At 44.5% G+C, this 25,096-nt stretch overlaps 1 protein-coding gene across 1 annotated transcript in view; it reads left to right on the top strand.

The window, feature by feature from the left end:
* The window catches only part of LOC128872918 (discoidin domain-containing receptor 2-like), a 173,268-nt gene that overhangs the window by 119,674 nt on the left and 28,498 nt on the right, over positions 1-25,096 (top strand). The window contains exons 8-11 of the mRNA XM_054116104.1: positions 8,970-9,177; positions 20,180-20,519; positions 21,514-21,704; positions 21,973-22,154. Coding sequence (XP_053972079.1) covers positions 8,970-9,177; positions 20,180-20,519; positions 21,514-21,704; positions 21,973-22,154 — 921 coding nt within the window. The remainder of the gene's footprint in view (positions 1-8,969; positions 9,178-20,179; positions 20,520-21,513; positions 21,705-21,972; positions 22,155-25,096) is intronic.

The raw sequence follows: 25,096 nt of genomic DNA, 5'->3' as shown, positions 1-25,096 counted from the left end.
TAATATCAAATTGTTAAGTTTAAAACATTGACGTCTGATAAGGGTTAACCCTTTGTAGGTCACTGGTACTCATTGTTACCGCTAAGGAAGGAACGGGAATTTTGTATATTTTTAATTTTTACAAAAAAAAAGTGAAAGAAAAATGTCCAGGGAGTTCTGCCCTATAAAGGGTTAAACAGTGAGCCTCGTCAACTATTCCATCAGAAATGGATCGATCCTCTGGATAGACGAATAATTACACAATCTATATATACAATTATCATTTTTAAATTTTCCTTCGACAAAGTTTCCCAAAGAATTCTCAAAGAAGAGGATAAAGAGAAAATTAAGACGAAACAGCTCCCGCGTCTAATTACCTAGCAATTGCCCGATAATTTCTGCGCAATTATCCTATCGCGTCGAACGGGGTAAACGAAATTTCCTTTGTTGAAATTTCCAATAAAGATAAGGGGAAAATTAAGAGGAGCCAGGTTTCGCATCTAATTACCTATCTCGGCGCCCTTGCAATCGCAAATGCGTGGAAAGCGAGGAATCGTTTACTCTCGGTCTGGCGACGTTATTCCGCAGTCCCCGTAAGGAATGCGCAAGCAGCGTCGATCAACAGGCTTACCATCCACGGTTGTTCGAGATCGTTTTACCGTCACCTTCTTCCTTGGTCGTCGCGCAGCATCTTGCCAGCGGGATGCTGGCCTCCCCGTAACCCCCACGGTTGATTGAATATTCCACTCGACGCTTTATCAGCCAGACGCCCGCTGAATATAAATACAATCTGAAACGGTAATTCCAGCAGTTCGATATCTTTGAACGTGGCTTATTGGCGTGATGGGATCGTGGCGCTGCATCCAAACGGGAATAATCGCGACACTCTGATCTTTGTTATTAAACGAGAAATTAACCCCTCCCGTCGATAGTCCTACGCTACAAATTGCCGAATGATCAGGGTGGCTTGAGTCGACCCACTGCATTGATCCTCCAGGTCTATCCACACTTGTTTACATTGCCATTTTGCATGCTTAAATACCGTAGAAATTTATCTTAGTATTCTTTTTTCCATCAATTTTTGTTTGTGCACCAGTGACAGCATTGATAGCGTGAAATCGAACAGCTAACGTTACTTTCTGCTATATATTAGGAATTATTAGGACTATTATTTTATGGATAATATGTGCAAACTGATATCAACTGACATGCAAAGTGCATATTTAAGTGACATTTTCCGAACCGTGAAACGAACGAATTCCTAGTATAAATATTTCCACAGCCACAGCCGTTGTTTAACTTGATTTATTATTCAGGAATCTACGACCCACATACAGATTCTTAACAAAAAGCTGAGCAGAATCAAATCGTGGAATGAATTTTCCATCGCAACGAGAATATTGCACAATATTATTCATCTGATAAATTATGAAAAATGTTCTACATTCGATAAACTCTGCAAAACACCGTACATTCGTAATATTTTACAAAACAAATTGGATTCTTGGCGGACAGTATTTAAAAATAATACAATACGTTTATTGTACGCATTTCGTTTGATATTCATTAACTACATGAAAGTAACGTGAACGATATCGACCACATTTTTTATCCTTTTCGGATGTGCATGAACGTTACAATTTCAATAAAGAAAATCAAATAAAAGTCATTACTTTTATTCAATCGAGTAACGATTTTTATTTGATTTTTCTCTTTCGTCTCGTGCCATGTATTTTATTTCCGATATAGAAGTTATAATGTCACAAAATATAAGCGTTCAGTATACACTCTCTTCGGTGAATGAATATTCATAAATTAACTTCTCTCAAATTCTGTGCTATACGTTCGTGATGACCGGTGAAACAAAATTTCCGTTTATAATTCCAATAAATTCGATAGCAGGTCAAATACTCCAGACATTAATTGCGGAGCACGCACGACGTTGACCCGCATGGCGGTGGCTATTTTTCGTCTTTGCTGAATTAATGTAAATTCGTTCGTGTAATTCCCCTAGTGGCAGAGGAACGTTATCGCCGTTGATTCGAGAAGAGATAGGAAAGTTTTCGCGTCATTCGTTTACAGAGCCGTAATCCGATGCGTGGCAGGCGCCGGAAATGAGTTCGCAGGCTCGCATTATTCGAAGAGGGGGGGCATTCTTCGTCGCAGAGGCGGCCAATAATTCGATCCCTTGTATAATTTCCGTTTCGCAGCGATTCGCGACCCTTCCGCGACCGTTCACGCTAACTTCGATAATGTAATGCAAATATGTCTGCTCTGTGGCCCCCCTCGCATTGATACAGACACGATACAAGCGAGCGCGTGGTCCGCATGCAAAATCGTCCCCCCTTGATGGAATTATTTCCGCTGGGGGCGGCAGAAAACTCTCACAGGAGGTCAAACTTCAGATTTATACGCAATTTTGTCCGGTTTGGATACCTTATCCTGTTTCTTAGGGTTCTTTAAACCCCTTCTGAGTTTTATTTAGATGCATATTTAATATAACATTCTCGTAGCGTGGTATCAACATCAATATACCAAAATTAAACTGATTTCTTCAAATAACATTAGTCCAACAACTGTCAATTGTCTAATATCTTTGCATTTTCATACGTAATTTTACCATTGGACACAATGAACTGCCCCCTGAGCATTCGAGTCATACCGGAAGCTAACTTACTTACACAATGCAACTCGTAATTCCTATCATAGAAATAACGCGTAAAAAGTAGCTTATTTTCCATCGATTATTCAATATTTTTTCTTGTGGAAAAATATTTCCCCATCTCTGGTTTCAATTACATTGCCATTGCCGTTCACTGGACAAAAACACTCGAAGCGATCCCGGACGACCCAATATTTTCCTTTGCAACAGAGGAAATATTTATGTGAGCGTATTAACAATGGCGACGGCACGATAACGGAAACGCTTGAAGCGCAAATATCGCGGCCACGGTCCGTTCGGGGCCTATGTATCCCGGCGTGCTCGTATCAAATCCGCTTTAAACTCGCGCGAGTGTTTTGCTCGACGGTGCAGTGCATTTAAAGATTTGCCGGGGCGTGCGGTGAAATATGCATGGACGATTATTGAACAGTACCATAAACGGGAGACCCCGAATTTTGATTCGGATAAAAGCGTTCCACGAGCGGCTCGCGCGTTTCAAACGAAGGGACGCGGACCGGCTTTCGATCGATAAGGCTAAATCGCGCGGTCAACGCTTATGACGTTAATTCCAGGGGGATTTCAGGCCGCCATTGTTCGAAAATCGATTTCTTTCTGCCTTTTCTTAGAGTTTAAAAGGCTTTTAAATTGCGTGAGACATTAAAGTACTCTTATTGGCAAGCAGATGTAGAAGGTGTTCCTTTCTGTAAATTTTTTACTAGAATACCACAGGTACGAATAACTTCAGGCTCTAATACAAGATTGTAGCGCATTTTTCCTACACTTTGGCAGTTTTTAATATTGAAAATGCGAGTACGTGAGAAGGGCTCCACTTTATCGAAAACAACAATTTTATACAATATTGTACTCGATAATAACGAATTTTTCCTTCCTCCTTCGAATTCTGATGTAATATAAAACCACGTAGGAGTATGTTTTCAAACGGTTGAACGCGAAGAGAATATTGTTTTTTTCTCGAAATGATTATTTTAACTATCCAAACGAGAATATATCCAATTTTCAATAATTGTCGGTGTTGGCAAATACACTGCAGGTGTCCGTCGGTGACAAACGTTTAAAAAATTCACCTCCTTCGAGAGAACGCATCGATATCGGGCGCTTGTTCGAATAAACATCACCGTTTAATCGTAACATTGAATCGTTCCCGCGCCCAGGAAACACGAGAAGAGTATATTCTCGATATCGTCCATTTTAAACGCGACCTCGATGAAGCTAACGTTATTTTATTTCGTGACCCGAGACAGAGGTGGGAGGTCGTCAAATCATTGGAACATTTTGACGGGCACCATGCGTGGATGTTTTGCGAGCCAATTAACGAGAGGTTCGATCGATGGAGCAAAATGACTCCGATCTGGCGAATAACACGTTCCCGCTCCGATTTAGGGGTAGTGCAGAGTTTTTTCAGGTAGCATAGACACCTACCGGTGCATTTGACATAAAATAATTGAAACTTGCGATATCTAGTGAGTAATGTAGTATCGTCTCTAATAAAAGCTCTAGTTTGCACCTTGCCCTTTCTTCTTATTGAGCTTCTTTTATTTGAAGCCAAATATCAAGTACTCAAAGATTTGCAGCGCGTTTTTTCGGTCGGAGGATGGTCGAAACGGCGAAAGATCGCAGGTAAGAGATCCACGGTATAAAATTCCCTCGGTGAGCACAAGTATGCAGACGCACGGGGCTAGAAGAGAGAGAATATTAAGCGCAAAGGACGACGGAAGCATGCTCACTAACGCGTGCGACGGACTATAAACGATGGCCGCTCGCTCTTTGACGCGGCGGATCTCTGAAACCGCCCAGGTTGGTGCCCTCTTCGTGGTCGACCTTCGAAACAGAAGCACCGAACACCCGATCGTCCTCCGGATTCCCTTCCACGTCGCCAGATTTTATATACAGAGTGACCCGACCGCCGCCAGGAGCCACGCAGGCTCATAAACCGGAACCCCCGGCACAATGGCTCTGTAGGGGCTTTGCCCGTAGCGCATCTTTGATATCCAAATAACATTTTCCCCTTCGACGGAAGCAGCCAACGAAACACGCCCGGCTACGGGGCGATAATAGACTGCGATACGAAACTGCCTTCCCCGCTGTCGAAGCGGCCCTCCTACGCGTTTTGCCACCGCTGCCAAAAGGGGCGGCTCCTCGAGCTGGATAAAAAGGAAACGTCTTGCGAGATGGGACCAAATTAGCTACGACGAGCTGCGAAAGGAGCCGTGAATCGTCAACTTCGTAATTACTCGATTCTCAGGAGGGAACGTTGTTTAGCTTAGCGAAGAAGAGGAATATTTGGGAAATTCCTTTCAACGACACGGGATGTCTGATAGGTAAAAGTGTTTCGAAGGTGTTTGAAACAGAACCCTTTAAGGCGCTATACAAATTTACAGGAACCGTTCGTTTCCATATATTTTATCAAAACTTAAAAATCCACTTCGAATCTCACGCTCCCTCTTCGATCGCTCAACCGACTTAGCGTCCCAGAATTCAAGGGAAAATTGCGATTCTTACGATATCCCCAATCCACGGCAGACGTAGATATCGGACAAAGTAACCATCAGCAGAATTTCACCCAGTTTCCAGTCGATACGCAAGTCCCAATAACGGTTCGTCCCAGCTCGCAGTCAACGAACGCCGGGTCCTCGACCGATGATTTCCGGTCACGGAATCTCGGGCATAAGTAACAAGATCACTTTGTAATTTCCTTGTACACTCGGCGAATGTTTGACGTCGCAATTTAATAAACGTAACGACCGAGACGTCTGCGAGTCAATTTACTCAGAGCCCAGATTCTCCTCGAGAGAAGAAATGAAAACGAGCAAAATCACCGCTACGTCTGATAAGATCCTCCGCCGCGTTTCTAACAGTGTGCAAATACTTATCCACCGGCTCGTACAAGGACCGGGCGGCCCTCCTCGCGGCGTCCTTCTGCTCTTCCTGCTCGTCAAAGTGCATAAATTTCCGTGATTACATCCCCAGCCTCGATGCAACGGTCCTTGGTCCGTTCAGCCGACTCCCGTGTCAATTTTATTTACGAATGCTCTTTCCTACGGACTCCATTTCAATTTCGTCCATGGACGCATTCCCCTTTGATGCTTGCGAACCGGAAGCGCGACGTCTATCCAGGTAGGCATGTAAGGGAGCGTTATCGTTGCCAACTGAAAGGTAAATGTATAATTAAATGTATCGAGTTGTACTGTGATGCGCGACGGATTTCGTTGAGAAATATTTCAAATGCACCTTTCGATTCGACGAACAAAGATATCTTGTAGCTGAACTTCTTGCTAGTTTGCTGCTAAAAATCATGGTACTATGGCTAATTAATGTTTTTCATATTTAGTTCTCGCGTTCCTTGTGCGTATAACAAATATTTTTACAAAGCTTTCTATATGCTTCAGTTATGGGAAAAGATTCATTCCCATCGTATGTGTAAGATAGTCGCAAAAAAATTCGCGAAGGTGATGTAACATTTTAATGTTTTCACTGCTGAATTAATCGATGGTAGAACAAGTCTAAATGCTAAACTGATTCCACACCTTATATTTTAATGGCTATAGCTACGAATCTAAGTATAAATTAAATAAAGAAGTAGGAACCCTTAATGAATTACCCATAGAAGCCATCGAACACATAAACCTGGTCCTTTTTTCATCTGGAGCATTTAAAAAATAATATTCCTATTCGCTCCCTATACTAAATATGCAACCACGTCACAATTAAATGCACTTGCTCTACGTGTCACCAGTAAAATCAGCACGAAAGAAAGACAGAACCTTCCTTGGAATACGAGAACCACCCCCGCCTATCCGGAATCTCTTTCCCGAAATCTAATATAACCAATGCTTCCGGCGGAGCTATCGAATTATCCGTGGAAAGAAAACTTCCCTTCATCGGGTGCGGTACGAGTCGAAAGTCGATAACGTCGTTGTCGCAAACCGCGGGGCAACATCTGGAGCGGATGCCGTTCGAATCGTCTCCCAAAAGATTTCGTTATCGTAATTCACGTCATGTAAATCCAATTACGAAAGATTCGTTTCAAGCCCGATGGGAGTCGGAAACGATATCCTCGGTGACGGGAGAGGCGTTTATCCGATGGCATCGGTTATCGATGCCCCCGGTGTATCTGTCCGCATGTAGCCGATGGCTCGTCATAAAACTCGTTTGCTTCTCTCTCCTTTCTCGGCGTGTCGACGCCGCCGGGGCATATTCAATCGAAACTCTCGGACAAGAGTAGCCATAGCCGCCCGGCTCTTTCCACGGAGACAACCGTCCTCGATCATCAAACGTAATTAATGTTTGTTTGTTTGTACGTCTATGGACTCGAAGATGAATCGAGATAGCCCGAATTTCGTTGATCAAATTGCAAGGTACACCACACCGAGCTAGGCGACGTTTATTTGTCGACTATCAGGCTTCCCTTATCGAAGAAACGTGAAAGTTTTTATTCTTGGTTTATTACGTATTTGAAATCCAATTTTTTTCTCGTAATTATATTTTTATGGTACCGGTTAGAGAGATAATGTTGTTAAGGTTGGAAGAAAGAGAGGCCATGTGTATTCTTTTGTGATTTTTTAATCGAGAACAAGAGTTTGCATACTCCTTCGTGCGAAGGAGAAACTGATTAACCCCTTCTCCCTTTATTTTGAAAAATTAACTAGTGTTAATGTAGTTTTAGAGTAACTTCGTTTAGAAACTTTGCTTTCGAGTGCAATAATCAATCATGAAGCACATCATTCTTCTTTAAATTTGGTTTCATCTTCAAAAATATTCCTGCCATCCTCCCCTGTGAGTGGCTGTGGTCCCAGGGGTCTGGAAAATGATCCATCGCCGACAGTGGCGGCGACCCCGGTTGCAGCTCGCGCCAGGAGTCAGACGCGGAGACACGGCACCGCTCGGCTTATCCGATATAATATACCGGATGAAGCGCAATAACTGATCTGGAAGTAAATCCCTTTTTTACAGTACGGTTCAACGGAGAGAAATAGAGCTTTCGGGGAAGGGAAGCCCCCGAGCGAGGCTATTTTATCCCTACCCTCCCCCAGGAAAATAGTTTCGCGGCAACGTTGGTGCAGTCTCCGAGCAAACAGAGACTTACCCTCGGAGAGCAACGGTTGCTTGGTACTGTAGGCAACGTAACTAAACGCCAAGCCTGTGTGCAAACGTTTTAAAAAAGTTTCGCGACCGTGTCCCAGCGTGTTTCATTTTCGCGCAGCCTCTTTTTACGTTCGCGCATAAGTTCGTCTGCCCTCGCGTCGCCCATGGGCCGATTATTATCCCTCGCTACGTTCACCCTTTTCGATTCATTGCGCGTCGAGACGCGGAAACGAGGTAATTAGCAACGCCAGCGTCTGTCATGTTAATGACTGATCGCTGGGACCGTCGAGCACGGTCCAAAAATCATACATCAGGGTTAGGTCTCGGTTGGGTCGAATAATACGCGAAGTATCACGAATTAAAACACGTAACAGAGAGAGAGAGAGAGAGAGTAATGAATAGACTGATGAAATGTATTTTCGTTTAAGTTTCAATTATATAAGTATTCCCAGTAACGAATAAAATGTATTCTTACCGTCAAGGAAAAAAAACGGACCTTTGCGGTAAAAAGGTTGTTTCTCCGCCCTGTACATGCAAGAGGGGCCAAGGTGGCTCGTAAAGCGCACAAACCTGAGACGAGGAGATTATATGGACGTAACCTCGATACACCCTTGCTAAGTAAAGGCTTTTGCGACCTTGGATAATATCTCTGATTTACGATCAGATCATATACCCTATCGAACTTCAGAGACGCATTAAAGTTTTATAACATCCTCAAAAGTCATACGACTTTCCGTCCACCCCTTTGCGTGGGTGGGTCGTATTTTACTTTGTTCCTAAATCTTCTTCGGCGAGGAGAGCGGATTTCGAGTCGACTCTCTATCCATCAACGTCGTGTCTCGTCTGTGGCTGTTTCATTTCATCTATACACGAGCTTATTTAAGGTTTCCGATGTGTTCTGAGACCACCACGATCCATCTTTCGAGCTTGCCGCAAAGTATAATAAAAATGGATATTTATGTTGCTCTCTTTTATCATGATATGCAAATTGGAAACCAGCCAGCTGCGTTTTCTTCCACTGTTGAGGTAAATCACGCGTACGCTCCCTTGTCAGAGCATAAGCTTTCATCATTTTCGTGCTTCTGGATAATGTATCACAGGAAGCTTCGAAAAACTATCAGTACACTACAGGATTTAACTTCGATTTCCATTTCAATCATATGTATTTTATCGTATTTAATAATTCCATGATAGTTCAAACTAAAGGGTACAAATTTTGTCGCAGGTGTTCTCTCAAGTCGACATTCTGTTCAGCATCGGCGGGAAGTACTATACAGGCGAGCCGATCACGTACACCTACATGGAGGACAAGATATTCGAGACGTCGCGTAACATCACCATCAAGCTCCATCATCGCGTCGGGAAATACGTCAAGCTGAGACTCCATTTCTCGAACAGGTGGATTATGATCAGCGAAGTGACCTTTGACTCCGGTGAGTTTTGGAAAAACCTTTAAACCGTTCTCGCACTTTTATTCGCGGGACATATTGACGCACAGTTTGATGGTTTAATTCGAGGTTAGCCTATATATTTCTTTTGATAATTCCGGCTCGATGTGTTCACGATTCGACGCGATTGGTCCACGCCCGCCCTCTTTTCACCTCGGATCCGCCAAACCCTGCATGCCAATCCGATAGGCCGGCTACCGACTGTCAATCACTGGAAAATAAACCCTGGGCTCGCGTGTATAAATTGATACACGGTAATTGACAACGGCTTATTATATACCCGTCAGTCGGGCGATTTCGATTAAGTCGTGCACCGTTCACGAAACGAACAAATAAAGCGGATTCGCCCGGGTCGCGCGGGAGGGGGTGGTGCAAATCGGGACCGGCTGGTCGTCGCGTGTTTCGCAATTCTTTTTCTCTGTGTGTGTGTTTTTTTTTCTCTTTCTCTCTCTCTTTTTTTTATCGTCGGCGCTCCATATTTTTCTTCCACGCGAATGGAGAGCTCCCGGCTCGATACGAGGTAACGTTCTGTTTCAATAGAAATCAACTTGTCCGTATTCTCGACGGGTCGGAGGGGGCGAGGATACAGCAACGAAGAAGGGAGAGAAATAACGTAGTGAACGTTAGACACGGGAAAGCGCTTTATCAACGGCGATATAAAATCGCGAAGCACGTCGACCTTACACGGAGTGTCCTCGATCCTCTCGACTGGAATATAAGTTCCGTTCGATTCGGATGGAAATCCTTTCCTTATGTCGAGTTTAGCCGTATTTACGGAAGATTTTCCTCCCGGTGCCCCGTTCTCGAATAAAGAGGATTTATAATGGGAACGATATCAGAACGTTGGGATCGGTAAGGAAAAACGGAGAACCAACGGAACGGGTATTTGATTTCACAGCGCAGTGCAAACACTCGACCGATACCCCGGCGCATTGAGTTGTACTAATGAGTCGTTCCAACGCCGAATCGATCAATTTTCGTTCATCCACATCGGGGATATTCGTGGAATAGAAATGTGATGGCCGCGGAAATTTAGCGGGGGTTTATGTCAACGGTTTGCTGGTTTCGGATTTGTTTACAGCGTACAGGTCGTTGAATTTTGGTTCATACCACGACCCATATATCATTTTTTGTAGTCAGTGTCAGAGAATTTTTTTAAAAATTAAATATGATATAGTTCGTGTCAAATTAAAGAGGTTCGTGTCATCGGTGTGAATATTTCAACTTCGTTTGAAAAAGCTGAATGTTTTATAGACGACACAAGTAAAACATAAAAAGAATTGAAAGTCATATGAAAAAGTTTACTCGTGAAAATATCGTTCTCTTCAATTCTGCATAGTTATGATAGTACTATTTGGTATTCCAAAAGAAAAATTAAAAGAAATATCAATGAATACATTCCTAGGGATTGCTTGTCCGCCAAAAAAAGTCACGACTTCGTTCGTTGTTCTCGCTAACACACATCTCGCTAACTATAAATCGGCTGCTGGCTTTGTTTTTGGTCGGATTAGTTCACTTTTCCGAGCGATCGAATCGACGAGCGCCTCCGTTAAACGCAGCCGCGGCAAGAAAATCCAATTAATTCGAAGATGACGTACAAACTCCCGTCGAGAAACGGGGGGAAAAAAAAGGGCTGAACGACCTTTGCCGGGTGAAAAGCCTGAACAACAAGAACGAAACGCGCTAGTACTCTTCGTTTCCCAGCAAGCGACCACGGCCCTGTGTAAAAAGATTCTTTGTTAACCGTACCGAGGAATTAAACGCAACGATGCTCGAGTCACCGAACAATCAAGCGGGGGAGTCTCTGCTCCTCTCGTGGAACCGTGTCACGAAACTCGACTTTCGAGCTTTATCATTTAACCGGAGAATGCTCCTAAACGGGGCATCAAAGACGCTCCTGGAGCGGAAGAATTGATGCACGAGACGAGAAAACAAAAGATAAAAAAAGAAAGAAAGAGAGAGAAGTAGCATCGTTCGAGGCAACGTCGAAACGACCTGCACGGAACCGCGTGTGAAAACGACGATGCTCAGCCTCTTCGTGAAACCATTTCTTTTTTTTTTCTGTTAAATTAAACACGCCACACATCGAAAGTAAAGTCGGTCGAAAAACGATCGTTGGCGGGAAAGCATCTTACTATTATAGTACAAGGTTATTCGAGCACAAAGGGTTCTTTTTCACGGGATTTACCAACCTGACAACGGATTCATAAAGTCTGCACGAAACTTTTCCAGTCGGCGTTCCGCTAGTCCGCTGTTTTTTTCGTTTCAAAGGATGTGCGCGGAAAATGTACGCCAGACAATTTTCCTGTCCAGCGAATAGCGGTCGGAGAAAGACGCGGACCGAAATACGCGATCGCTGAATCGATGCGTTGTTTCGCGATTCCGCGGGTTGTCTCGCTTCACGGATTCGTTAAAATGTCAATGCTGGTCCGATAGATTAAAGGAGCAATTTAAATCGCCTGGAAAATGACGGATATCGGGATGTTGTAATTTCGTGAAAAACAGGCGCTGGCTAAAGGAAAAAATATCGAAGCCTTTCGAGCGGACGCTGCGACGGACTTCGAGTTCGACTTTCATCACGAACGAATATCAGGCATTAAGTTTCTCTATGGGAAACAAATGAATTGAGTTTTATTCGAGTAGGGATCCGGTTGAAAAATGAGATAAATAAATGCAAAGCAAACACAGAACAACAGAACAGGAAGCAGGAAATAAAAATGTAAAATTGGTTTAATAAATTGAAGCACAATAACTGTAGCACGAAGAATGAAAAGATGCTGGATTAATAAGGCAATATATAAATCCATCCCAAGCAAAATCACCCCCCGTTTGATTCACGAATTATCATTAAGATTTCTTAGGGAAAATAAATTATCCGAGGCAGGGGAAGAACCTCTGGTAATAGCGTTTCATCCTTTCGCATCCATCCCCAAACGAAGCTTGTCGAAACCGTTCCTCGCGCAGGTGAACGAATCGCGGCCGTAACGAAACGAATTCGAAAGGATTCGTCTATTAAATGCGAGCAAGGCCGCGACTGAAAGGACGAGCAAGGACGAGGGCTTTGTACGCCACGAAACAGGAGCCCTCGGCAGTGGGCTGCTGTTGCTAATGACGCGTCAGCCGGACTACTTTATTTCAACAACTTCGTCGCACCCCTTCGGGACAGCAACCCCTTTTCTCGGATCCCTTCGCCAGGATCGGCCCCTTCTGGACAGATAATTTCATACGGATCTCATTCGCGTGCTCCGCGTGAAATTCATGCTCGTTGATTCGGGCTCCCGCTCATTTATTCCGAAAGAAAAGAGGAGACGAGCGAAGGGGATGAAAAGCAGGAAACAGCAGTAGAAGAAAAATGACCCTGTCTAACGACAGTAACGACACACCCTGCGAATGTGGCCAACGCGTGACTGATGGCTGGGAAAGACATGAAATCTAATAAATTGATTAATTGGTTGCTGGTTATTGTAAGGGAAATATATGGAGGTATTCCATTCTTTCTTATTGATGTCCAGAAGGACGAGGGTGAGAAGGGTTATTAATTTATAGCGTTTCGACTCTCTTCGTATGAGTCCTATTCAGGTATACACACTTGTTCACGGACACGTTAATTTATAATAATTTTGTATCCATTCTTGACATCTCATCGTTAATTTATAATAATTTTGTATCCATTCTTGACATCTCATCGTTAATTTTACACATTTATATTCGCATTTCTAGCCGTAGATCGATATTCCAGCGAACATTTTAGTTCTCGTCGTATGAGCCCTCTTCAGGTATGCAAAATACGTATAGACATCGAGAGCCCTGCTGATTGCACTCTGCCAGCAGCGTTAAACTTACACAAAAGGTAACGACGAATCTAGAAGCTGCTCGGTGAAAAAGAAGCATCGAGGCACCGTTGATGAGACTATCGGACCAGGAACATAGCAATCGAGTATAACAGTCCTTCAAACGGCCCTCCCCACCTACCTGGCGCGTCCCGTTGATGGCAAAAAGGATTCGTTAAAAAGTTTATCGACAAATCCTGCCCGTTCATTTTCTCGCGATCGCTTTGAAGACAATCGTTCGATCCACGAGCAAGCAAGTCTAGAGAGAGGAGAAGCGAAGGTTGGAAAAAAACAAGAAAGAAAATAATGGATGCACCCGGTCCGATTCTCCCGGCTTCCATTCGTTCCTGACCGAAGTCCTGCAGGGATTTCGCTGTTCCTTCTTGTTCTCCTGCGCGGAGAGACGTAATTGGACAGGGAAATACGAGAAGCCAGGCGTGAATCGCCTCGGCCAGGTGGATGCATGCCTCTTTCTTCTCCCGCCTCTTCGGTTACCGTGGACTGGCCATAAAAGTGATACACCGTCGGAGATCGCTCATCCCATTCTGTTCCTTAAATATGCAAAATATCGTGTCCCTGCTTCCGTTGATATATCGCGAGCATTTACCTCGGCGTCAGGCGGTCGTTGTGCTCGCATTCGCGATATTAGGGAACCGCCTCCGGCCGTCTACCCTAAGATTCCCAACGCCGGATACTCGATTATTAATCGACAAAGAGGAAGACCCGGGGGCGGCCTGTCCCGGGGTAAAAATTTACCGAAACTTATCTCGTTAATAATCCCATTACCGGACCGTTGCTCCGCGGGATTAACTTGCACCGGCTCGCATGGAAAACCTTGGGCGAACAGGTGACGAAATTAATCGCGATCTTTCACGGCCCGTCGTCTGGAAACTGGGAACTTCATCAACTATTTATTAACCGGCGAAGTGTAAGCCCTTCTGGTGCAATAATCCTCGTTTGTAGACAGCAGATCTGGGATGGGGAAACTTCGGTGCACGCTTTCTCGCATATTATATCAATTGGCGACAGTATTACAAGTGGTATCTCCAAATGGTTATTATCCAGAATTAATCGATGCACTCTTGGTGCAATCTTAAATCTGACGGGATTGATTCTTCAGGGTAATATAAATCGAAAAATTCTTTCTATTTTGAAATCCGAAGCTTCGTTGGCAAACCATGAATAATTGAAGCTTATAATGCACGTGGTCTAGGATGCATCCCTAAAGTCACTTGAAAAGCAAAGGACTCCTTGATTTATTTTTCCATGGAATATTGATCCCCCAAAAACGATCCCATATTTCTGTGGTACATAGAAACTAGAATTCGAATAAATTCTCTACAGTATTCCAACTCTATTTACGACACGTGCCAACGTTAGTTAATGGACATAATTTGCAATATCGGTCCCCTAAAAATTTCTCCCACACCCTCCTCGAATATGAACAGTAACGATTTGATAATTATCAAACTACGCGTTACGAATGGTTCCTAAATATAGTTTTATGGACTACGTTAACTATCGTTAAATAATTGGCAACTTCAAAGCCAAAGTTTGAAATATCATTCGCTGTGACCTTTGTAAAATAATGCGACAGTTCGCGGTAGCAATCGAACGAACACCGCAAACAACAATTTAGTTTTAATCATACGTAACCCGCCATTTATTTCCATCTCTGTTATACTAACTTCCGATAGAGATAGCACAGTAGTAGCACCGGCACCGTCGCGTTTCGGTATTATTTAGCAGCGAACTGAACGTCGATGAGCGTCAGTTACACGGGATGAGGGAATTCGTTTGCCTATAAATACCTGTATTGGGTGTCTATAGGCGGTCCGTAGTAGCGAAAGGGTCAACAAAATTGATGCTATCGTGTTTTTTGTGTAGAACGTGAAAGCGCGTAACGACATACGAGTAACGAGCCACCGTGTCATAATGATCAGAGGAATAATGAATTCGCCGTGGAAGCGATCGCTTGCAGCAACATATGTTCAAAATGTAACGTGCGACGGACAGTCGAGAAATTACCAGAACAAGTAGATTCCCTCTGTGCACGATTATTCGTTGAAAAAAAAAAAACAAGGATGTCATCGATTTTCGTAAAAACGCTTGTAGCAACTACCCGCTTGCGTAATACTACGCATCAGTCTGAATTTCTGAACATTTCTTTCTCTTCCCTTTCATTACTATTTTTCGCTACTTAGAAAGAAGGTCACATATTCAAATTGATAAGAACTTTGATGAGTGTCGGTGTAATCTTTACAACATAATCATCTTCACAATCTTTCAAAAACATATTTAAAATCCTCTGAGTCGAATAAAATGCTTGATACAACTTTTCCCAACGTCAACTAACATTATTTAAATAGTCTACTTTTATCGTGTCACTGACATTTACACGTGAGAGTTCGATAGAAGAACGATCGACAATGGCGTCCGATAAATAAAAGTAAAACGAGGCAAACGCGTTAAGGCAACGATTGGCGGTGACGTCTGACGTGCTCGAACCACCGGAAGCATCCTTTCGCTAGACAATCCCACGGTGGCCGATTCACAATGGCCGGCGTTCGATTAAGCCTCCACCGGTTGGAAACGGGGTCGCGGTAGAAACGAAGTTCGCGGTTCCATTTCCGTTTCCAGCGGTAAATCAAAGCACTTTAAAATCTCCGAGCCTCTTTTTCCCCTCCGCGCGGTTCGCGAGAAGGCGTCGCGAGATCAAGGAGCGCATTAGTTGCATTTGACGTCGAGCGTCAGCTGCATGTGCAACGCTGCACGTGCACCGTCGCGATACCATCGTCAGGGACGTTCCTAGTACCACCAACTCGAATTTTCCTCTCATGAGGTTCATTTTCTTCGATTATTTTTGTAGACAGTTTAAGACTAAGAAGGACTGAATGCGGAGATCAAACATTCCAAGAAGGGTTTTCTTTATTATTAGAGTGTCTTTTATCAAAAAGACGTCTGGTCCTACAGGATTATTTTTTGTATGAGTTTCTAAATTATGCTGTACAGACTGAATTTGTTGGTTTTGGCAAAAGGAAAGCATTTTAATTTGCATTTAACAAAGCTGGAATCCAATACAAACCACCCCACAGAATAAAAACAGAAAAGTGAGGTACACGTTGCACCCTTGGACCCACGACGAGGCTCGTGCCTGCTGGAGGACAGAAGGAACGAATCGAGTAAGGGGTAGGGAAAAATAGAAGACGGGGTACAAAACCACGCGAAGGAAACCGCGGGACGAAAGAACGAGGCTTCTTACCGAACTCCTTTTCGTTCTCCTATTGATTTTATTTTCATTCCGTGCTCGAAGAAAGGCATCCCGTTGCATCTCTCCGTGCACGATGATTTATACGCGGAAGATCCACCTACGTAAGTTATGGCTCACCCTTGTCGCAATCGCGCAGCATCCTGATCCGATCGTAAATCTGGCTACCACTATACTCCGTACTCGTGGAGTGTATGCAGCCAACGGGAGAGCGATTCTGTTATTGTTTTGATGGCGAAATAATCGCGGTGCTAGCGTGGTCGCTATAATTAAACGGGGAACTCGGTATCGCGCGGGGTCGGGAGCCATTTCGGAAAATATTTAGTCGAGCTATAGTAATGCACCACGGCGCTCGAATTCTATTTCCAGTCTGCCATCCCTTTCGTTTTTGCTGCGTCGCGCAGTAGGCGATTTTAACGGTTCAGTTCGACGGCGGTGGTAACAGTTTTCGGAGATTTGAATTAGTATCGGAAAATTGTCGTTATTATTTTCTTTCTTGTACTGGAGATACAAAAATTTCAAAAATGATCAAATTATAAAATGGCAATGCTACTTTCAATAGTGGAGTACGAGCATCAAAATGTGAGTGTGAGTCAATAAAATAAAGAACCATTAAATTAATAACAAATTCTTTAATTTAAAACCGTAGAAAGTAAATTTTTGCTAAATTAATATATCGTAAATGCCACTGTGTCGTTTGACATAAATTAGAAAGGAACGTCTGAATTACAATTTGCATCCGGAGGCAGGTGCCTCCGGCATCGGAACTACGTGTAACATACTTCCTATTCGTTTATTCGAACTCGCTTACGTGTACATACGTTGTATAGAGTTCCCGTTAATAAGAAAAAATGGCTCGATCAATTGCAGCGCACAAAGCAGACGCAATCCAACACACAAGCACGAGCGAGTGTAACGAGCGCGCCATATAAAGAATTTAATTGGAAACTCAATTCCGATTATGACACTCGAAGTCCTTTGCACGCGCGTAACCGTGACAAGGGTGTAATTGTAGCGCAAAAACGAGAACAATGTTTAACGCGTTGTTTAGCACAGCGTATACGGGGCGTTTTAATTTTAATTGCGCCCGTTGCCCCAAGTATCAATCGACAACGGCCAAAGCGTCGCGCTTTCCAAACAGGAAGAACGCGAAACACAGAGGGATTAATTTCTCGAGTATCTTGATCTTCTTTATTATCTCCCCTTGTTCTCGCAGCCTGTCAATTTTACCGAGGTATTATCGTCGAGACTATAGCTACGTCGGGAATACGATGTTTTTTAATAATTATCTTTCAATCTAAAAATGGACAAAAATTATGTAACACCAAAGAAAATAATTTCGTTTTTCCCATTTGTAAATTAATCGAATAGATCGAATGCCTTGGTAAATCCGCGTGAAATTATGCACCTGTTTTATTTATACTTAAATCAAAACCGATCTTATTTTAACCACCCCTACGAAAGGATAGTGGGCATATCAGGATTATACCAGTAATCTCACGTTCGTTGAATTTCAATTCTGTTTTTAAGTGCATCACCAAAGAAGTCGATGTCCAAACGAGTATCCGCGAAAACGCGAGCTAACGAGTAGCTCCGTAGCGGTAGGTGCCACAGGTGCCGCCGCGGAGGCCACCTTCGAAAGAAAATCACACTCGACTGTACACGGAAATCCGCTACCCCTTGCGGCGGAGGGCACGGAAACGTGAAGCACATTCTTCGATCCGCTCGGTCCTCATCAACGACACCTGCAGCCCCTCTGTTTGCATAGAAACTCATTTTCGTTAAATTGCGAACGAGCTCTCGCGGCCACGAACGCCTCGACAGAGCGAGATTGAGCCCCGCCACCTGACGACGGTAGTCTCCCGCGAAACCAAACCCCTTTTCACAGTTAACCCCCCGCGTCTAGAGCCAAAGAATGTTTAATATCAGATTTCATACGGGATACACGAACGGTGGACGGTTTGTCAGAGGCGACAAGAGGGACCACGACGCTTGCCAAGGCACTGTAAAAGCCGATATCAAACGCGACGACAGCATTGTTTCGTCCTGGAATAATCCTGCCTGGAATCCACAGAACGGGATCGGGCCGGAGGAAGGCTTCATCGGTGAAACCTGGGACGGACTCGTACACCCTCGCGAGTCTATCTTCCTTTTTCCCTCGGCGCTCTTTTTGCTCGTCGATCCCCATCCTGTTTTTGCTGCTCTGACGGACGACTAACCCAGACCAGCGTCCCTCGAATGTCTGGGAAGATTTTATTTAACGAAACAGACCGCGGTGATAGGATTCATGGACATCCAGGGAGAAAATTCCCCGTGATACGAGAGGATGGGACCCGGCGTTTATCTTTCGCTTTTTGTTTCGCGTTAAAAGATTCGACGGTGTGGCGACCCGTTTTCAAGGATCTTCCTGTCTGGTACTTTTTTGCACCGGCGCTTTCCGTCCTGCGAATGGGGCCGCTAGAAAAAATATCTAATAGAGTTAACTACTGCGGGCATATATTTTTCTTGGGTCGTTTTGAATATTCCATCAAAGTATCTCATTTGTCTCGAAAAAATTACACAAACACGTATTTCCTTAATTGCAATTAGTCAAGCATTCGAAACGTCAGTTTTAAACACGTGGAACGGTATAAATGTATCCTAAAAGAACTTTGCCAATTGTCATATCGTCGCAAAGACTCTAGCACGTGGTGCGAAATTTCCCTATCGGACTCTGGTAACGAACTTGTTAATTTTAACCGAATTAAAACGAACGTAAGAAGAGTTTGAATGATTTAAAGAGCATAAACGGAATATTAAATGACACAGAATCGCTAAGATAGAACGGGCACGCTTAAATCACACGATTACCCGGCGAAGGTGGGAACGAGATAAAAGGATCCAAGCTGAAAGAAACACGTGCGTCGCTTGAGCTTGTCACTCCGTGCGTCGAGAAAATTCGTTCAAGATACGGGGGGTGCGCGTTTAATTGTTTGTGACAGCGCGAAATGCGATTCTGTCGCGTTTTCGTCGGCTGGGAAAATAAAGCAGTCGGTAGATATCCACTTTCCTCGGTTGTTTTTCGAAACGAAGCAGTCGCGTTTCCCTCGGTTCGCGAGCAACCAGATATTATTAAAAATTCCAACTCAGCGATGCGCCCTAGGGAGATTCGAGGAGCGCGAGCCGTAATTAGACAACCGACGCTCGTTCGGCGGTCTTTCAATCAAGCAAATGGAAAAATTCCACGGTACGTTGCGCGCTTCTATTTCTTTCTTTTCTCCATCGAAAACGCGTGCAGCCTGATTATGCGCTCCACATGCGTCCACACGAGCACCTTCTTTCCGCTTAACGATTCCGCGTTTACTCGGTGGTTCGTACGTTAATGTATTCTGCTCCAAATGCTGGTCGTAACAAGGGTCTTTAAGCACGCTTACGCATGGTGTGACGCCATGAAAAATAATTCGTGAACCGCGATCTCTCGGGCAGAACGTTTTAATATCGGGAAAATTAAAATGTCGAAGCGAGCGTCCCGTCGCAACATTTTCGGTGACCCGGTTTCGAACAATTTCCACGACTATTATCGATCAACTCGCGTTCAATCTCTCGCGTTGCCAAACACAAACAGTATTGAATTATTATTATACCGAAAAACAATGTCATATTTTCGCTCGAGGCATAACGAAGAGGAGATTGTTTTTTGGTTATCGAGTTACCAACGTTTGGGCCAAGTACTTCGAGAAGAGATAGTTCTCATAAAAATATAGTTTATACCAGCACGATAAATCTGATAAAACATACTCTTATGGGTCACACCTATGAATAGAATTCTAGCAATGATGAAATCGTTGTTCTATTTGAAGAGATTGATTTTTAATTTTCAACTAACGTTGTTATTCTTGTTCTTGCACAGACGTGGCTCACGGTAACTTCACGCCAGAGGAAGCGCCGACGACCGAGTCACCCATTCAGAGCGACGTCTTCGTGGAGAAAAATGGTGCAGCGGAGGGTGAACTTCCGGTCTCGACGGCGAAGCACGACGACCCGACGTACATGGCGGTCGTGATCGGCGTGCTAACCGCCGTGATCCTCTTGCTCGCCGTGGCGATATTTCTGATTGTCTCGAGGCACAGGCAACGCAAGTGTTTCGCCAGTCCCATGACTGGCAAGGCCCCCTCTCATCTCGGATCTACCTGCGCCACCGTCGAAAAAGGAGCTGCATTGATGGCGTACACTCTGGAGGACGACGAAAGGTGAGATTAGCCTTTCGTTCAATAAAATTCTGGTTTCCAAATCGTATTCTCAGTGCATGAAACTGCATTTGTTGTATCATTTTTACGGTTAACATTGATAGTTCCCTATGCTGGTGAACATTTATTTAGCGACGCCTGAAGAGGATCCTATCTAGAGTACCTAAAGACGAACCTTTTTTAAAAATTTATAGCAACATTCTATCGTCAACATACTCTTCTCAAATCGAATCAGAACGAGATACACAAGCTAAAATGGCTATCGTTTCGTATCTCTCGAATTGTGAAGCGCTCGCCTTGCTTATGAAAACTTGCTAATAACGCGAGACCCCGCAACATCACTCTCGAACTTTACAACCATTGACGGTGCTTCGCGACGACCGGAGGCCAACTTCCAATAAACTTTCCATCCGCCAGGCTCGTTAGTGGATAACCAATAACGTCCAATAACGGACATCCTCGGGCAATATATCGTGTTTGTATGGCACGAATATCTTCGCAGAAGATCCTCCAAACAGTCGTAACTCGGGCGCGACTCGCGCGTTTCAACATTGATCTTCAACCTTGGGCGTCGCTTTGCGCAACCCGATATTGCCGTTCCGAGGGAATGTCCTAAAAGGGAACGTGTAGCGAGCGTTGTTTCGAGTGCACGTACGAACGTTTTACCGCTCTTTGACGAATATCTGACGTGCGCTCGAGTTGAACGACGAAACATCCAAGTAAAAAGTACCCACTCGAAAAACGATGCACTTCCGCCGCTACAAAAGACTCTTTAAGGTCGGCCTTCCTCGACGTCGGTGTCCGTAACCGACCGTTCCTCCTCGACCCCATGCTTTCGCTATTATTCTTTGAAACAACACGCGGACCACCCAGACGATAACGCTCTTCACTTGACTGCAAGTGGTCAACACTCTGCCACAGAAGAATCTCTTGATTTGAAAAGTGCTTAAAAGAATCGGTAACGAAAGTTGATGTCGATAAATAATTTCTTTTCCAGATACGCAGGCGGCTCGCTGCCAACATTACCGCGGGACCTGGGCAACCGCCTCCTGGACATCGTGAAGCTGGACGACTATCAGGAACCGTACCAGGCTTTAAAGTACGCCCCGTACTACAGCTACAGCACAGTCGTTATGGAGATGAAAGACATGATGCTGAACAACAAGGGCACCAATATCAATCACTCAGGTATGCAGTGTTCGAACATACTTCCGTCGCGTGTTGTTTTACACGCGCACGCGTGCATCCGCTCGCGGGGCTCGCACGTGTACTCGCGTCGCGCGTATATTTATACACGCGATACACGTTAAACGCTTGCCACGAGTACACAGGCCCATACCGGTACACGTATGCACGTGTGTACCGAACAACAAAGCATTCGCCTGACCGCAATCAATACACTATCCCCCTCGCGCCCGTACGTGCGCCCGTTCCTCCTTTGCTATATCATCCGCAGCGGTGTACGCGAACGGTGCAGTTGACACATCGTACGATTATGCGGTACCGGAACTCGGCACGGTGCCCCTGCTCAACCAGGACGCCACAGGACGCGGGCCTGCCGTTTCCAGCGGCACCAGCGACCAGGACAGCCTCTTCTCCAAGACTTCTTCTCGCGGCAACAAGACGGAGGACAAGAAGGTACGTTCCTCTTTGTTACGTAACCAAGCGACGTGCAACTGAAATTACATTGGGATTCACATCGCTATTGTGCAAGACGAGCCACGTTAGTGGTGGGTTAACCCTACAGTGTGCATTGATGCACGTATGCATCAACCGCATTTTTCTTTGATATTTTATTACACATCGACATAGGCAACAACTTATGCGCTGTTTCTAGCAGAAATAAGATATCTGTGTTATAAAAAGATCACAGCACCGTTGAAGATAATTAGTTTTGCTCCAAATCTGACAGTTGCCAGCAGAATTTTGGCGGTGGAGTGTTACTCGCTTTTGCTCCGATTTGAAAAATTGCGCACTGTAGGGTTAAACAAATGTTGCAAGGCAAAATTGAAGGGTTTTAAGAAGCACTAGTAATTTGGCCGCTAAAATAATTTAGAATACATTCCAAGCACCTTTGAGTTACCGAGCTTCGTATGTTAGGCGCAAGCGCCGTAAGTCTGGCGCATAACTTCCACCCCCGTAGCTTTTCTTCTGAGAGGACAATCGCATCGACAACCTTACCTTGTCTTCTTTTCTTATTACTACTAAAAGTGTCATCTATAACACACTCCCTAAATACATGAAACTGTTTGGCAAGATATCGAAAGGTAAAGTTCAACCCTAGCGTTTATTAACATTGATAACGATCGCAGCGATATTTTTAAAGCAACTCGAACGCGCATCCTAATTCGATTCCGCGGCAGGAAATAATACGGGACGACAGCGAAACAGAGGGAAAATATCGCGGCCCGTTAAAATGGTACTTTAACAAGGGAGGAAATTATCGCGACGTTCAATGGAAGAACAAAGCACACGGGGAGGCAAAAGTGCGGAAATTCAACAACGTTATCGAGCGATCCATAAATAATGACCACCCTTGGTCGAACGTACGTGCATTTCTACGGGTAACCATTAAACGTGCATTCCATTCGTCGAGGGAAAGTTCGCAATTAATAATTTAAATCAATATGGCAGAACGAGTGCGAACCATTTGGGGTGAATATACCTCCCGCGGGTGCGCTATAACGTACCTCGTATTCGGAATACGGGAGCGCGCCGTGCACGAGGACAGAAAGAGCGCTGAAAAAAAACGTGGAGGAGGTACGCAACGTCGACGTCAAACGCGAGACACTCCCAAGGGTTCCCTTTCCGAATAAAAAATCACCGGATCGCGACTAAAGGTCAATAGAAGAGCAGTGGATCGATAGCGCGCGCTTCCCGAGAATTGATCAATAATCGAACGATACCGAACCACTCCGACGATTCGCGATATGGACGCCGGTATCGATACTTTACGTGCGAGCATTTTTTACGCACAGAAACGATGTATCGTAAAAGACGGCCGATAAAAGGTCGCGTCGCGAGATGTAAATACTGTGACGTGTTCCTGGTTTAAGGGTCGACAGGGTTGAAAAGAAATTGTAATGTTTGGGAATTTCTTTTGATGATACGCCGCAATATCTGATATGGATGTTTTATAGATGCGTTGGAAGTACATGCTTTGTATAGTATTTCTGCCAATTTTCCTATGGCAATGTTAATTTCCAGTAGCTCCAATGAGAGCGCCTCTTCCAATAGGGGCGAAGAATGATTTTCTTTTCATCGTTTAAAATATAAAACTGTACCCCCTTCATGACCAACAGAAGACATATTGTCTTCTTGACTAATCCAGTCATCGTTGATGGAATTAATTCCCCTTTTCGACAACCTTTCAAGCAGAAAAGAAGAAAAAATCGTGATCATTGCATGCGGTTTACCCGTACAGCAAGGATGGGCGTCATAGTTCGCACCCCCGTTAACGCGTGAAACAAGAGAATCACGGAGGGTGGTCGATCGCTAGCAAACAAATAAAGTATCGCGTATTCAGCAACGTTTCCGCGCAATCTGCAGAATCATTCGATTGATCGGTTCGTGGACGTATAAACGAACTGCCGTCAACGGGATGCGTCGAACCCTTTCGCGGATACCCTCGTAGCGACCCTCGTGGAATGTATCATCATTACGCGGTCCGGTGGCTTCCGGGCCAGTTCGCTCTGTTAATTGCGGAGAGAAAGCGCGTCGTGTAATCATGTTTGCAATCCTGTCTTCCATCTCTAGCCACGGCCCACGTGTCTCTGTTTCCGTCTCTCTCGACTCGCGTGCCGACATCGCAGAAATATTACACGTAGAGGGATGGCAGGAGGAGGCGCTTGATTCGCAACCTGCGCCTAAATCGCACCGCCGCGATCTGCCGGAATAAAAATACGCCGCGCCAAATTTGTAGCACACCGGTGATTTATTTCTTTCGGCGTGCCATCGCGGACCACCGACGAGTCGACGTATTTTTCGAGAATACCGACCTCGTCGCGTGCATTTTCCAACGGATATCGAACCACGGATACCATCGAATACCTAAATCAACGGCCACCGCGCGCGGGGGGAAACAGATCGACGGTTGGATTCCCATACAGGAATTCAGAACCCAATCTGGGCAGGCCGTTTGCGAATTCTTTATTCCAAAAGAAATTTTAGTATTAAAAGAATACTGGGCATCTCGAAAACTGTCATTCATGATATTAAGGGAAATGAAAAGTGTTTTGAATCGTGTGTTTATACAAAAAATGAAAACAAGTTACATAGTATGTTCAATATTTTATTAACACATTCGCAGCTGCCGGACCACGTACGTCTCACCAACTCTATCTCATATTTTTTTTTTTTTTTTTGCTTTTAATATATCTAGTCCACGCGAGAATGAATGTCAGAGATGTAGACAAGCTTTTGAAAAATGCTATAATCGTCAGAAAAAAAAACAATTAAGGGCGTAACCGACAGCGAAGGAGTCTTTCACCCCTTTCTCGAGTACTGAGACACCCCGAGCCGAAGGTTCTCCTTTCATACCAGCAGCCCCTTTGAAGCCGCCAAAGAGCTATTCAGACGAC

This window comes from Hylaeus volcanicus, chromosome 2, assembly GCF_026283585.1.
Source record: "Hylaeus volcanicus isolate JK05 chromosome 2, UHH_iyHylVolc1.0_haploid, whole genome shotgun sequence".
In the NCBI taxonomy this organism is placed as follows: Eukaryota; Metazoa; Arthropoda; class Insecta; order Hymenoptera; family Colletidae; genus Hylaeus; species Hylaeus volcanicus.
This window is presented reverse-complemented; position numbering and strand designations above follow the sequence as displayed.